We start from the raw sequence: 15,145 nt of genomic DNA on the forward strand, positions 1-15,145 counted from the left end.
CGGGTCCTGCCCCAAGTCAATGCAAAAAAAGTTTTAAAAACTGACGTTTTTTTTCGGGAACAGTGATTTTAATAATGCTTCAAGTGAAATATTCCGTTAAATATCGTGCCTTGGGGGGTGTCCTTAGTATGCCTGTAAAGTAGCGCATCCCGTGTTTATAACAGTGCCACAGCAAAATTACATTTCTAAAGGAAAAAATAAAAGTAAAAGTAAATTTAAAACTGCTCCCGGCTGTAATGTATTGTCGGAACCCGGCAATATAGATACGAAATACCAAAAATACAAATTGTTATATATTATATCAAGAAAAAATGGCGTGGATGTCCCCCTAAAATCCATACCAGGCCCTTCAGGTCTGTGATGGATAATAATGGGAACCCTGCACCCAATTTTTTTTAAAAATGGTGTGGGGTCCCCCAGGCACCATATACTCTGAACAGCAGTTATATATACTATACAGCCTGCCCTATATACTCTGCAGAAAATTGGGCCTCAGGTGTTGGTGGTGCCAGAACACTGTAAGCCCTCACAGTTACTCTTGTTGAGCACAGGAACGGGCCCTGCTGTAAAATATTAGATCAAGAATTGTAATTACATGCCCCTGTTACACAGGGGCAGAAAAATTGGGCCTTGGGTGGTGGTGGTGGTGCCTCAACACTGTAACCCCTCACAGATGCTCTTGTTGGGTGCAGGAACGAGCCCTGCTGTGAAACATGACTGCCAGTTTCTTGTCCTTCTGTGGCACCCCCTCTCTCTAGGCTCACGTTACTCTCTTCCTCAACCTGGGAACCAACATCGGAGCCTTCAAATTCTGGGGAATACTTTGTGCATGATGGTGAGGCTATGGAAGGAGTGACTGTGGACAAGGAGCCAGTGGAATAGGCCACTTTGGCAGCTGCGTTGGAAGACAAACTACTCTGAGCCGAGGTGACAGAGGATGAGGAGGATGAGGGCGGCTCGTTATCCACTCCACCAAGGCTTCTGCATATTGTGGCTCAATAACACGGCCAGCAGCAGCAAAAAAGGACAAGCATGCCCCACGGCCACCTGCAGAGGATGCACCATGTCCAATGACCAGCGCTGTTGACTGTAGACACAGAGGCTGCTTGTCCTCTTTTAGTGGCCTGTGAGCGTCTGCCTCTCCTTGGTGGCCTTCCGGACATGATGGGGATATTTTCTTTTCACAGCACACTGCACTGTATTGTGTACTGTGTACACCGCCTGAAGTGTATTAGAAAGTGTACAACGGCTGCACTGTATTGTATACTGTGTACACCACCAGAAGTGTAGTAGAAACTGTATTAGATACTGTGTACACCGCCTGCACTGTATTAGCAATTGTACACCACGGAATGCACTAGATATAGGCTACACTGGATGCAGAGTAGATATAGAGTAGATATATATAAAAAATATATAGAGTAAATATATATAAAAAAGACAACACTTACAGATTTAGATGATTGCTCTTAATACCGTCAGTCGCCCCTAAAAGCAGCTGCAAAAACATCCTTTGTACATGAGTCCTTAGGCTTGGTTTACACTGTTGCGACGGAAAGTCACGCAACTTAAGGTGCGACTCTGCCAGGCCATTTTCACGTGACTTTATTGTGGCTTGCTTGCGACTTCATGAACCACTTGCCAACCGGCCGCAAAACATATACTGCAGCAGGTCGGCTTTATTGCGTGAACGGACATACCTGTACGTCATTTAGTGTAATAGCCAGCGGGCGCAGACACGTTGATTGGCCAGAGGGGGAGCCAATCAGCTGGTCCGCCGGACACGATGTCCGCCGACCACTCCCGATCGCTCCCCATAGAGATAGGATGGCCGGTCTGCCGATGTTACCAAGGCAGGTGGTCATCCTGTCAGGGATGAACAGAGAGATCTTGTGTTCCCGCCAAGCAGGAACACGGATCTATCTGTTGATCCAATGAGTCCATCCCCCACACAGTTAGAAGGCACTCTCTAGGCACACAGTTAACCCTTTGATCGCCCCTGGTGTTAACCCCTTCCCAGCCAGTGTCATTAGTACAGTGACAGTGCATATTTTTAGCACTGATCACTGTAATAATGTCACTGGTTCCCAAAAAAGTGTCAAAAGTGTCGGTTAGGTGTCCGACTGGTCTGCCACAATGTCGCAGTCCTGCTAAAAATCGCTGATTGCCGCCGTTACTAGTTTAAAAAAACCCCGAAATAAATAAAAATGCCATAAACCAAATCCCATAGTTTGTAGACGTTACAACTTTTGCGCAAACCAATCAATATTTACTTTTTTTTTTTAGCAAAAATATGTAGAAGAATACATATCTGCCTAAATTGGTGAAGAAATTCGATTTTTAAATTTTTTTATTTGGATGTATTTTATAGCAGAAAGTAAAAAATATTGTTTTTCTTTTTCAAAACTTGTTGGTCTTTTTTTGTTTATAGTGCAAAAACCAAAAACCGCAGGAGGTGATCAAATACCACCAAAAGAACGCTCTATTTGTGGGAAAAAAAGGACATCAATTTTATTTGAGTACAGCGTCGAACGGCCGTGCAATTGTAATTTAAAGTAACGCAGTGCCATATCGCAAAGAAAATGGCCTGGTCATGAAGGAGGTAAAACCTTCCGGGGCTGAAAAGGTTAACAGAAGTCAATGCGAGTCGTGATGAAGTCGCTCCAAAGTAGTGCAGGAACCTTTTTCTAAGTTGCTGCAACTCGAGTCGCACAGATTAGAACGGTTCTATTGCAGTTAATGGGGTGTGACTCATCATGCGACTTTGAACTCCCAAGTGGCGGCAGTGTGAACCGAGCGTAAAGTTTCACACGTATTGTGTCACCTGATATCCAGGGGGACTGTTGTTGTTATGGGCAGTAAATTTAGCAATCTCTGGACTTGTAGAATCGCTGATGTATGAACATTTCTTATCAGCTGATAAAGTCACCAAAAAGTGTCTGAACTGCAACATGTGACTCCACCAAGACTAGGGATGAGCCGAACACCCCCCTGTTCGGTTCGCGCCAGAACATGCAAACAGGAAAAAAGTTTGTTCGAATATGCGAACACCGTTAAAGTCTATGGGACACGAACATGAATAATCAAAAGTGCTAATTTTAAAGGCTTATATGCAAGTTATTGTCATAAAAAGTGTTTGGGGACCCGGGACCTGTCCCAGGGGACATGGATCAATGCAAAAAAAACTTTTAAAAACGGCAGTTTTTTTAGGAGCAGTGATTTTAATAATGCTTAAAGTCAAACAATAAAAGTGTAATATCCCTTTAAATTTCATAGCTGGGGGGTGTCTATAGTATGCCTGTAAAGGGGCGCATGTTTCCCGTGTTTAGAACAGTCTGACAGCAAAATGACATTTCAAAGGAAAAAAGCCATTTAAAACTACTCGCGGCTATTAATGCATTGCCGGTCTGACAATACACATCATTATTATTATTATTATACAGGATTTATATAGCGCCGACAGTTTACGCAGCGCTTTACAACAACATTAGGGCAGACAGTACAAGTACAATACAATTCAATACAGGAGGAATCAGAGGGCCCTGCTCGTTAGAGCTTACAATCTAGGAATGCCGGTCCGACAATACACATAGAAGTTCATTGATAAAAACGGCATGGGAATTCCCCACAGGGGAACCCCAAACCAAAATTTAAAAAAAAAATGACATGGGGGTCCCCCTAAATTCCATACCAGGCCCTTCAGGTCTGGTATGGATATTAAGGGGAACCCCGGCCAAAATTTGTAAAAAAATGACGTGGTGGTCCCCCTAAATTCCATACCAGACCTGATTTTAAGGGGAACCCCGCGCCAAAAAAAAAATGGCATGGGGTCCCCCCAAGAATCCATACCAGACCCTTATCCGAGCACGCAACCTGGCAAGCCGCAGGAAAAGAGAGGGGGATGAGAGAGCGCCCCCCCTCCTGAACTGTACCAGGCCACATGCCCTCAACATTGGGAGGGTGCTTTGGGGTAGCCCCCCAAAACACCTTGTCCCCATGTTGATGAGGACAAGGGCCTCATCCCCACAACCCTGGCCGGTGGTTGTGGGGGTCTGCGGGCGGGGGGCTTATCGGAATCTGGAAGCCCCCTTTAACAAGGGGACCCCCAGATCCCGACCCCCCCTGTATGAAATGGTAAGGGGGTATTTTGTACCCCTACCATTTCACTAAAAAAACTGTCAAGAATGTTAAAAATGACAAGAGACAGTTTTTGACAATTCCTTTATTTCAATGCTTCTTTCTTCTATCTTCCTTCATCTTCTTCTTCTTCTTCTGGTTCTTCTGGCTCTTCTGGTTCTTCCTCCGGTGTTCTCGTCCAGCATCTCCTCTGCGGCGTCTTCTATCTTCTTCTCCTCGGGCTGCTCCACACCCATGGCATGGGGGAGGCTCCCGCTCTTCTCTTCATCTTCTTCTCTGCTTCATCTTCTTCTCTTCTTCATCTTCTTCTCAGGGCCGCTCCGCATCCATGCCGGCATGGAGGGAGGCTCCCGCTGTGTGACGGCGTCTCCTCGTCTGATGGTTCTTAAATAATGGGGGGCGGGCCACCCGGTGACCCCACCCCCCTCTGACACACGGTGACTTGACAGGACTTCCCTGTGATGTCACGGGGAATGCCACAGGGAAGTCCCGACAAGTCACCGTGCGTCAGAGGGGGGGCCCCGCCCCCGTTATTTAAGAACCGTCAGAAGAGGAGACGCCGTCACACAGCGGGAGCCTCCCTCCATGCCAGCATGGATGCGGAGCGGCCCGGAGAAGAAGAGAAGAAGATGAAGAAGAAGATGAAGAAGAGAAGAAGATGAAGAGAAGAGCGGGAGCCTCCCCTCATGCCATGGGTGCTGAGTGGCCCGAGGAGAAGTAGATAGAAGACGCCGCGGAGGAGATGCTGGACGAGAACGCCGGAGGAAGAACCAGAAGAACCAGAAGAAGAAGATGAAGGAAGATAGAAGAAAGAAGCATTTAAATAAAGGAATTGTCAAAAACTGTCTCTTGTCATTTTTAACATTTTTGAGTTTTTTAGTGAAATGGTAATACCCCCTTACCATTTCACACAGCGGGGGGCCGGGATCTGGGGGTCCCCTTGTTAAAGGGGGCTTCCAGATTCTGATAAGCCCCTCGCCCGCAGACCCCCACAACCACCGGCCAGGGTTGTGGGGATGAGGCCCTTGTCCTCATCAACATGGGGATAAGGTGTTTTGGGGGCTACCCCAAAGCACCCTCCCAATGTTGAGGGCATGTGGCCAAGTACGCTTCAGGAGGGGGGGGGCGCTCTCTCGTCCCCCCCTCTTTTCCTGCGACCTGCCAGGTTGTGTGCTCGGATAAGGGTCTGGTATGGATTTTTGGGGGGCCCCACACCGTTTTATTTTTTTTTTTGGCACGGGGTTCCCCTTAAAATCCATACCAGACCTGAAGGGTCTGGTATGGAATTTAGGGGGACCCCCACGTCATTTTTTTTTAAAATTTTGGTTCGGAGTTCCCCTGTGGGGAATTCCCATGCCGTTTTTATCAATGAACTTCTATGTGTATTGTCGGACCGGGAATGCATTAATAGCCGCGAGTAGTTTTAAATGGCTTTTTTCCTTTGAAATGTCATTTTGCTGTCAGACTGTTCTAAACATGGGAAACATGCGCCCCTTTACAGGCATACTATAGACACCCCCCAGCTACGAAATTTAAAGGAATATTACACTTTTATTGTTTGACTTTAAGCATTATTAAAATCACTGCTCCTGAAAAAACGGACGTTTTTAAAACTTTTTTTTGCATTGATCCATGTCCCCTGGGGCAAGACCCGGGTCCCCAAACATTTTTTATGACAATAACTTGCATATAAGCCTTTAAAATTAGCACTTTTGATTTCAACCATAGACTTTTAAAGGGTGTTCCGTGGCATTCGAATTTGCCGCGAACACCCCAAATTGTTCACTGTTCGGCGAACTTGTGAACAGCCAATGTTCAAGTCGAACTCGAAGCTCATCCCTAACCAAGACACCGCTGACCATCTCCAGAGAAAAATCACCACCAAACCCAGCAGACACCGACCACCTCTACAGGGGAATGAGGTCTCTGTATTCATGGGCAATCTTAAATTCCTCAATAGCCACAAAGGATACAAACCTACTTTGTGTGTTCCAAATGCCTGTGCATACCCAGATATTACCTTGTAAAAGTAGCAGTGACATCATCACGGTATCAGGAATATCATTGTGTTGATATAGCTGGATAATTGACATTTACAACCCAGATATCAGGCCATCCAGAAAAAACAAAATGTGATTCTGGGGGACTGTGTAATGAGGGGGGGGCTCTGTGATGAGGGGACTGTGTAATGGAGTGGCTCTTAGATTTAAGGGACGTCGTGATGTGAGGGGGCTCTGATGTGTTGAGGAGATTCAGTGATATAATGGGGGAGTAACATACAAGGGCAACCTTTGATGTGATGGAGGTGAGCTCTGACTTGAAGGGACACCTATGATGTGATGGAGGGACCTCTGATGTGATGGGGCACATCTGGTGTAATGGGAGGACCTCTGATGTGATGGGGGGCTCTGACGTGATGGGGGACCGCTGATGTGATGGGAGGAGCTTTGATGTGATGGGGGGCCTCTAATGCGATGGGGGGGACCTCTGATGTGATGGGAGAACCTTTGATGTGATGGGAGGCCTCTAATGCGATGGGGGGACCTCTAATGTGATGGAGAAACCGCTGATGTGATGGGAGGACCGTTGATGTAATGGAAAGACCTCTGATGAGATGGGAGGACCTTTGATGTCATATGAGGACCTCTGATGTAATGGAAAGACCTCTGATGTGATGGGAGGACCTCTGATGTTCTAGGGCAGGGATATGCCATTAGCAGACCTCCAGCTGTTGCAAAACTAAGTCCCATGATGCCTCTGCCTCTGGGTGTCATGCTTTGGTTGTCAGAGTCTTGCTATGCCTCATGGGACCTGTAGTTCTGCAACAGCTGGAAGTCCGCTAATTGCATATCCCTGCTCTAGGGAGACCTCTGATGTGATGGGGAGACCTCTGATGTGATGGGGAGACCTCTGATGTGAAGTTAATTTCATCATGGTTGTGTGCATTGCCCCAGGCTCAGGTTCCCCATTGTTAAGACACATTCTGATGTGATGGGGGGGACCTTGATGTAATGAGTGGAGCTCTAATGTGATGGAAACCTGATGTGACGGAGGAACCTCTGACATGATGGGGGACCTTTGATGTGAAGGGCACTTCTGATGAGATAGGGGGCTCTAATGTAAAGTTAATTTTATCATGGAGGTTATAAGCATCATCCCAGACTCATTTACATTTTGTACATTGTAGACTGGGGATGCCTCAAGATTTTCCATATTCTTAAAATGCGCCGTGACTGTAAAAAGAATGAGAAATGTTGAGCTTGATGACTGCAGGAAAAGTGGAATGCATAGGGGGTATGTTTTAAACAAACACCAGGGGGGGATTCAGGGGTGGAAAGTGGGAGAGGTGGGCAGTAGTCAAAAACCTGAAATTCTCCGGACCTGAAAAAAAAATAAGTGTATGTATGTGTTGCTTCCACTTCACAATTATGTGCCACTTTGTGTTGCTCTATCACATAAAATACATACATACACTTTTTTTGTTGTAACATTACAAAATGTGGAAAAGAGGGTATGAATACTTTTTCAAGGCACTGTAGCCATATAGCATTTTAAGAAAATTACAGCGGCTGCAGATTGAAAAGGAAAGGTCATTTTTAATAACATTTAGTTACAATATATTGTGCGTTACAATTGTATATGCTGTATCATTTTTTCTTTATTTGTGTTTTTTTTCCCCACAAAAGTGGAGTTACCCTTTAATAAGAACCACATTTCAAGTATAAAGGCAGCAGTCTGTGGTATGTACTATAGCTATACAAGAATATTGACTTCCACAATTTGTTACCTGAGTGACAGATTCACAGTCTTTGAGAAAAAAAAAAACACTAAAACATTCTCTGCAATTAAAACAAACACATTCTAGTGATACAAAATGTAAAATCTGCATTCTAATAAGTTAAAAGCTACATTTTCAGTTTGTGGTAATTTCCCTAAAATAAAAAATGTGATCAAACTCAAGTCAGACATTAAAACTGGCCAGAGGTAGTCCGAGTCAATTTCCACCCTTCGCTTTGGTCAAGCAGCATCTCAAGAGTTGTCACCACTCTTCAAGTCTTGTGATTTATGTTGTTTGGTGGCCTCTAGGGGGCAGGCCTTGACTTCCCAGGGGGGAGTTCCTGACCCTCTTGGGCACTGAGAGGGGTGTGGAGGTCACACACATGCTCCTCATTTTGGATGTACAGATCAGGGCCTCGCTCAAGCTTTTCAGGTCCAACAGCCAACACAGTCTTAGATGGACTTGGCTTTGTAAATGAAGGTTGAGGTTTGTACCAAAGAGTTGTGATGTTGAAGGCAAAAACGGTCAGAGTAGTTCAGGATTGAGGTAGAAGCTTCAGGCTGTGGTAGAGAGGATTAATCAGCACCAGTGCCCCTCTACTGCCCTCTGCTGGAACACTCGATGTTGCCAGTCGTGTCAGTTAAGACCTTGGCAGACGTCATCCATAGCACGGGTGATGCTGTAAAAACACAAAATAGTGTCAGCAGGTCTCCAAAATACTAAATATTATATAACAGGGCAAGGCAGGAAAAATGGAAGCTGCTCATCAATCTGGACCCACAACTGATAAAAAGGGCCGTTATATACACAGCAAATGTTCCAATGAGCAAAGACCGGTCATATCTGTTGCCATTTTACAAACAGACCTCTCAGCAAATATATGTAGAAATTGCAAAGCACCTCGGCGTCATGTAGTTCTATTCTACCCAATGAGAGCATCAATAGTGCAACCTAAAGACGTAACTATAAGTCAACTTGATTGCGAGTTTATAAGGATAGGTACAAAGGAGCGCCCGATATCTAATGAGATGCAAACTGAAAGGTGAATTTGTAATCGATTTATTGAAAGTAGCGAAAAGTGATCAAGCCAACGCGTTTCGTGGGAACAGAAACTCCCCCCCCCCCCTTCTTTAGGGCTATCAGAGAAAAATAAACTCCTTTTATCCATTTTTAGTGTTTTGGTTTCTTTCGCTTCTGCTGTTTTTATTTTTTAAATACTATGTAAAATCTCTTCACAGTTACTCAGCTGTTGATCATATCCTGCTTGTCAGTCCTGCCTACTTAAGCTGTCCAGTCCAGAGGATCTCTGCCTTCACCTTGGTCAACATCACAGAAACTTTCTCCTGCGATCCTGTTTAATGCTGCGTACACACGGTCGGACTTTTCGTCTACAAAAGTCCAACGGACCAAAGCCGGCTGACAATCCGATCGTGTGTGGGCTTCCCCGGACTTTCAGCGGACTTTTTCAGCCGCAAATCTGACAGACTTTAGATTTGAAACATGCTTCAAATCTTTACGTCGTAACTACGCCGGACCCAGAAATCCGCTCGTCTGATGCTAGTCCGACGGACAAAAACCCACGCTAGGGCAGCTATTGGCTACTGGCTATCAACTTCCTCATTTTAGTCCGGTGTACGTCATCACGTACGAATCCGTCGGACTTTTGTGTGATCGTATGCAGGCAAGTCCGTTCGTTAGAAAGCATGCCGCAAGTCCGCCAAAAGTCTGTCGGACGGGCTGTCAGACTTTTGTAGCCGAAAAGTCCGACCGTGTATACGCGGCATAAGACTTGCTTTGCTGACATCCCTTCTGGCTCCAGATCCTGTTTGCTGTTCCACTACATTGATCCCTGACTTCTGGCTTGGCTGACTATCCGTTCCAGTTACTGAACTTTGGCTATGTTTTGACTATGTTTGTTCTTTTTACTTTTATTATTAAACAAGTGTGATTTAACTGTACTTCTGTCTCGGCCTGATTTCATGGTTTCTGACAGGGTCTCTGTTCCCCGAAAAGCATTGGCTTGATCACTTGTAGCTACTGTCAATAAAACAAGTAAAACCTTTCAGTTTGCATCCCATTGGATATTGGGCACTCCTTTTACCTACCTTTACAAGTATATGGAGAAACGACCCCGAGGCCATACCCAGAGGTAGCAGCCCACAAAAAGGCTTACCACCTGCCTTCTGGTAAGTTGGGCTGAAATCCTTGGGAGAGAAGTCTTCCAACCCACCTCCACCATCACCCACTCACAGACCCTCAGATGAGTAAGTCAGTCCAGCCTGATCTCCAAACCTAAAGAGCTTTACTTAAGAGCTGACATCTTGCTCCCTGTGGTGCACTTAAAGGATAAGTTCCCCTTTCTAAAAAAAAAAAAGAATAAATAACCATCTTTTTGTAGGTAAAAAAAATGTGTATTTTCTCATTTATTTTTGCAGAAGCCTGTAAAGCCTTGCACTAGTGATCATCAGATCCCCTGATGCTTTGCAGTTCTCCAGCACATGGTCAGTGTATCTGTGTGTCCGTACATCCCATAGGGGGTGAGCCGATACTCCCTGACATGAAGACTCAATGAACTCCCGGAGCGCTCAACAGCACCGTGGTAGTGCATTGAGAACTACAAGCGGACAGCCGCTATGTGGATGTCGGGGCTTCTAGTTCATTCACACGCAGAGCTGTGACGTGGCAGTGTGGGCGGAGCCCCACATGACCAGGCCATTTTCAAAAAGTGACAGCTAGTAAGGGAAACCTCTCCCCATACTGCTGCCAGGGGGGAGGGGGGGTGGGGAGCAGCGAGCGGCGGCTGCAGCTTTGGGAACAGGTTACATATTCCATCCTAAAATCTGGTGGAACATGCAACATGTTCCCAAAGGTGAACTTATCCTTTAACCACTTGCCGACCAGCCGGCGCAGTTTTACTGCAGCAGAATGGCACGGCTGGGCGAAACATTATGTAATGTTGCTTCGCCCCATGGCCACTAGGGGTGCCCGCTGCTCACCCCCGGAGCCAATGCGAGTGCCCAGCGGTCGGGATCACCGCTGGGCTCCCGTGATCGCTGGTTACACACCGAGAACTGGGATCTGTGTGTGTAAACACACAGTTTACGGTTCTGTGAGGGGAGAAGAGACAGATTGTGTGTTCCTACAAAGTATGAACAGCGATCTGTCATCTCCCCTACACAGTCCCCTCCCCCCTTCAGTTAGAACACAGAGAGGGAACACAGTTATTATTATACAAGATTTATATAGCACCAACAGTTTACATAGTGCTTTGATCGCCCCCTAGTGTTAACCCCTTCCCTGCCAGTGACATTTTTACAGTAATCAGTGCATTTTTTTTTAGCACTGATCGCTGAATAAATGCCAATGGTCCCAAAAATGTGTCAAAAGTGTCCGATGTGTCCGCCATAATGTCCCCAGTCCCGATAAAAAAAAAAATAAAAAAAAAAAAAAAAAATCGCAGATCGGCGCCATCACTAGTTAAGTAAGGCGGAGAGAAGCGCCGTCTGTCAAAGCCGTCTCCCTGCTAGCTGCGTTGTTGGGCGTCCATGGAGGGAGGAGGGGTGACAGCAACACACCAGGAACTTAGACATCAGCTTACTAGGTAACAGAAAGTGTGCTGGGGACCCCCTTGTACAGGTCTGCATATTGTCCTGCCCATGTGCACCTTTTCTTTATGCCAATTTCAAACAGAGTGGCTGCCATTGTTGCTTTTTCAGAAGAGTCGCAGGGCGAAGGAGACGGAGCAGATATATAGACGACAATTAACATTACTACAAGGAAAGGCAGAGATGGTTACCTCTCTGGTGGAAATCCGGATTCACAGAGGTTCACCAGAGTGTACAGCCGCCTCATGGAGAACTCATACTGCAATGACAAATACACAGTCAGGTCTCATATCACCGATAACACAGAACCATTTAGGAAAAAAAAATTGTTACACAATGAAAGCATTATCCTGGATATCAGATGTCTATACTAGGGTTGCACAATACCAATATCAGTGCCGATACCAAGCATTTGTATGGGTATCAGTACTCGTGCAAATGCTCCTATACCTGAAACCTACAGTTTCAGGCTCAGTTCTTTCAGCTGTCAGCGGGATTCCCCCACTGACAGCTGAAATGTAGAAAATAAAAACGTAAATCGGCTGATAAGAAACGGGGCTGCCGCGTCCTTAACAGCCTTTGCCTCATTCAGCTGTCAGTGGGATTCCCCTGTTGACAGCTGAAGTGTAAACAAAGTCCCGGGCAACGTTTATCAACAACATTGCTCAGCCACGGAAACAGAAAGATAAAAAGAAACATTGATTCTTTTTGTATCCTTCTGTTTCTTCATCTACAGATCAAAGGGATGAACTTCAATCTGCAGATGAAGTCAATTTTCAAGTAACCTGTCAAGTAAAAAAAAAATATTATTTCTTTTTTTTTTTTATTAACCACAGCCCCCGTCATTATACTGCCGCAGGCAGCATGATCCCACGAACCATCATAGCTGTACATCGGCTCCTTTAAGTGGGATAGCAGGCACGTGTGCCCACTGCATTGCGGGGGTGTCGATGCTCATGGCCGGCGGTCGCGATGATCGTGGGTTTCGAGAGGCAGAACAGGGACGTGTGTGTAAACACACAAATCTCTGTTCTTTGAGGAGAGGCAGATCGTGAGTTCCCTAATAGCTAGGAACCACGATCATCCCACGATCATGTCATCCCCTCTAGTCAGTCCCCTCCCCCACAGTTAGAACACACAGTCAGGGAACACAGTTAACCCCTTGATCGCCCCCTCGTGTTAACCCCTTCCCTGCCAGTGATATTTACACAGTAACCAGTGCCTTTTTTTTAGCATTGATTGCTGTATAATTGTCAATTGCCAATCAGGGGAGAGGGGGGGCGGGGCCGGGTCAGGGATCCGTGTCTAAATGGACACAGGAAGCTGTGACTCGGCTCGGGTGCCCCATGGCAAGCAGCTTGCTGTGGGGGCACTGAACAGGAGGGAGGGGCCAGGATCACAGATGAGGGACCCGAGAAGAGGAGGAGCCGAGCTGCTCTGTGCAAATCCACTGCAACAGACAAGTATAACATGGTTTGCTATTTTTATGGGGGGGGGGAAACAAAACTTTACAATCACTTTATTCTCCCTAACTTGGACACAGAAAGCAGGGGTTCTAATCCATCTCCACCCTATCCAAAACTGCCTTCAGTTATGCTTTAAGTAAATCATTCCCGATAATTTTGCGTTTTTCAATATTTAGGTTTCTACGCATTACTGTTAAGAAACTGATCCAAAGAGGCAGAGACTCCCCCAAACTGGCTTTTATTTTTTTTACATTCCTTCAATACCTCATGCCTGGACCAGGACTTAACTCATCCATTTATTCATTTTTTTCCTTTGTGAATTGACGATAACGCAGTTTTACGAGTTCTTTTCCTCATGTCTTTGGTTTGTGAAGGAAGTAACTCACAAGGTGACAAGTGAATTGACATTTTCAGCATTTCGTGAGATAATTGGAAAAAAAATGTGTCACCTGATTCAATTATCTCATGAGATATTCTTTAGTGAATTGATCCCCCCTGTGACACCCCCAAGAGAAGCAGCAGATTGAGGCTGTGATAACGATAATGACCGGGACTTACCAGGGGGTTGTGCCAGTTGAAGCACCGCTTCTTGAAATGCTCAACGGCCTCACGGTAACAGGAGCGATCGTTAATATCCAGCCGATCGGTGAAAATCTCTTCTGTCATCTCATCGGATTCCGTCACCAAAGAAACAATCTTCTTTACAGATTCCTCGATCAAGGCTTTGGCCTGGAGGGAAGACAAAAGAGGGATGGATGTGAGGGCCGGCTATGATATATTGGTTTGATAGAAGGACCAGATGTGGAAAATCAGAGGAGCTTGGAGGTACCTCGGTCAGTGACCACACTTCTCTATTGTTGATAAGCAACACAGCTTGGTCACAGACCCGCCATCCTGATTGGACAATGATGGGGCACCACCGTATGGATGACGCCACCATTCTGCCCCCCCAGCAAGTGTCCAATGTTAGACTGACAGCACTGTTCAATGCCGTACAACCTGCCTGGCACAAGCAGAGGAATGCATGAAGCCAATAAGAAGATTTAAGTATTTATACTAACTGTATTTTCCAGACTTGAAGTGGTTAAAACAAGTTCATAGCTGCAGCCATGAGCTTGGTATAATTTTTTACAGCCCGCCAATCACTTTTACAGTTGCACAATCTGTGCTTGACTAGCTGCATCGGAGGGCAGGGGAGACAATGGGGGTCCAATACACCCCTGATGTCTTCATAAAGAGTACCTGTCCACTGTCAATGCCATCATATAGGGAACTGGTTAGTTAGCTCCTTTGTGATAGCAATAAAGTTATATGGGAAAAAAAATTATTAATAATAATAAAAAAAATTAAAAAAAACATTCCCATCACCCCGCTAATACAAACACACACATAGTTCCGGCACGTGACATGTGAGGTATTGCTGCGAATGAGCGGGAGCAATAATTCTAGGGTCATTATTCACAAATAATCTACACTGATAACCTATTAAGGCTTTTAAAGCGTCACCTATGAAAAATTTAAAATCTTGACATTTTGGGTATTTACACATCTTAACCCAATTTTATATTTTACCAAAAAGAAAAATGGATATTATAGTGTGTGTGTGTGTGTGTGCCAAAATTAATTTTAACATATTTGTTCCTGAAAATACGTGTTTGATAAACGGCTGCACAAATATCCTGCAACATAAAAAAACTGCAACACCCACCATTTTATTCCCTAGGGTCTCTGATTTCAGAAAATAGAATATGTTTGGAGGTTCTAATTTTCTAGCAGAAAATGCTGGTTTAAAAAAAAATAGAATTTTTTTTTTAATTAATGCACAACAGGACTCATTTTTTAGTTTTTTATATATTTGCAGTTGAGCTATAAAATAGAAAATAAAATCTTATATTTATTGTTTTGTATCAGCAGCCGGCTCCTCTCACCTCCTGTAGCGCCTTAATCCTGCTCAGTATATCCAGGGCCTCGGCAGCATCATTAGTAGCTAGGAGCTTGCTCTTGAGGATGGCCATGGGCACCTCTGGGCTGGGGGTCAGGTCCAGGTTGTGTATGGGCTCCAGGGTCATTGGAGGGGTGACTTTTTTACCGCTACCCTGGAACTGACGCACCTTCATCTTAGAAATAGTCTGAGAAGGAAAAAGCAACAAGATACAGAA

General features: G+C 45.3%; 1 protein-coding gene across 2 annotated transcripts in view; it reads right to left on the minus strand.

Moving 5' to 3' along the window:
• Positions 1–7,713: 7,713 nt before the first annotated feature.
• Positions 7,714–15,145, minus strand: part of LOC141117276 (legumain-like) — a 152,508-nt gene continuing 145,076 nt past the window's right edge. Inside the window, exons 11-14 of one of the 2 annotated variants that reach the window (XM_073610041.1) lie at positions 14,915–15,115; positions 13,545–13,715; positions 11,712–11,779; positions 7,714–8,594 (exon numbers count right to left, since the gene is read on the minus strand). In XM_073610041.1, the coding sequence (XP_073466142.1) occupies positions 8,552–8,594; positions 11,712–11,779; positions 13,545–13,715; positions 14,915–15,115 (483 nt within the window). In that variant the 3' untranslated portion in view covers positions 7,714–8,551. The remainder of the gene's footprint in view (positions 8,595–11,711; positions 11,780–13,544; positions 13,716–14,914; positions 15,116–15,145) is intronic. The other variant, XM_073610044.1, reaches the window with a different exon arrangement.

This window comes from Aquarana catesbeiana, linkage group LG13 (genome assembly GCF_042186555.1).
Source record: "Aquarana catesbeiana isolate 2022-GZ linkage group LG13, ASM4218655v1, whole genome shotgun sequence".
Taxonomy (NCBI): domain Eukaryota; kingdom Metazoa; phylum Chordata; class Amphibia; order Anura; family Ranidae; genus Aquarana; species Aquarana catesbeiana.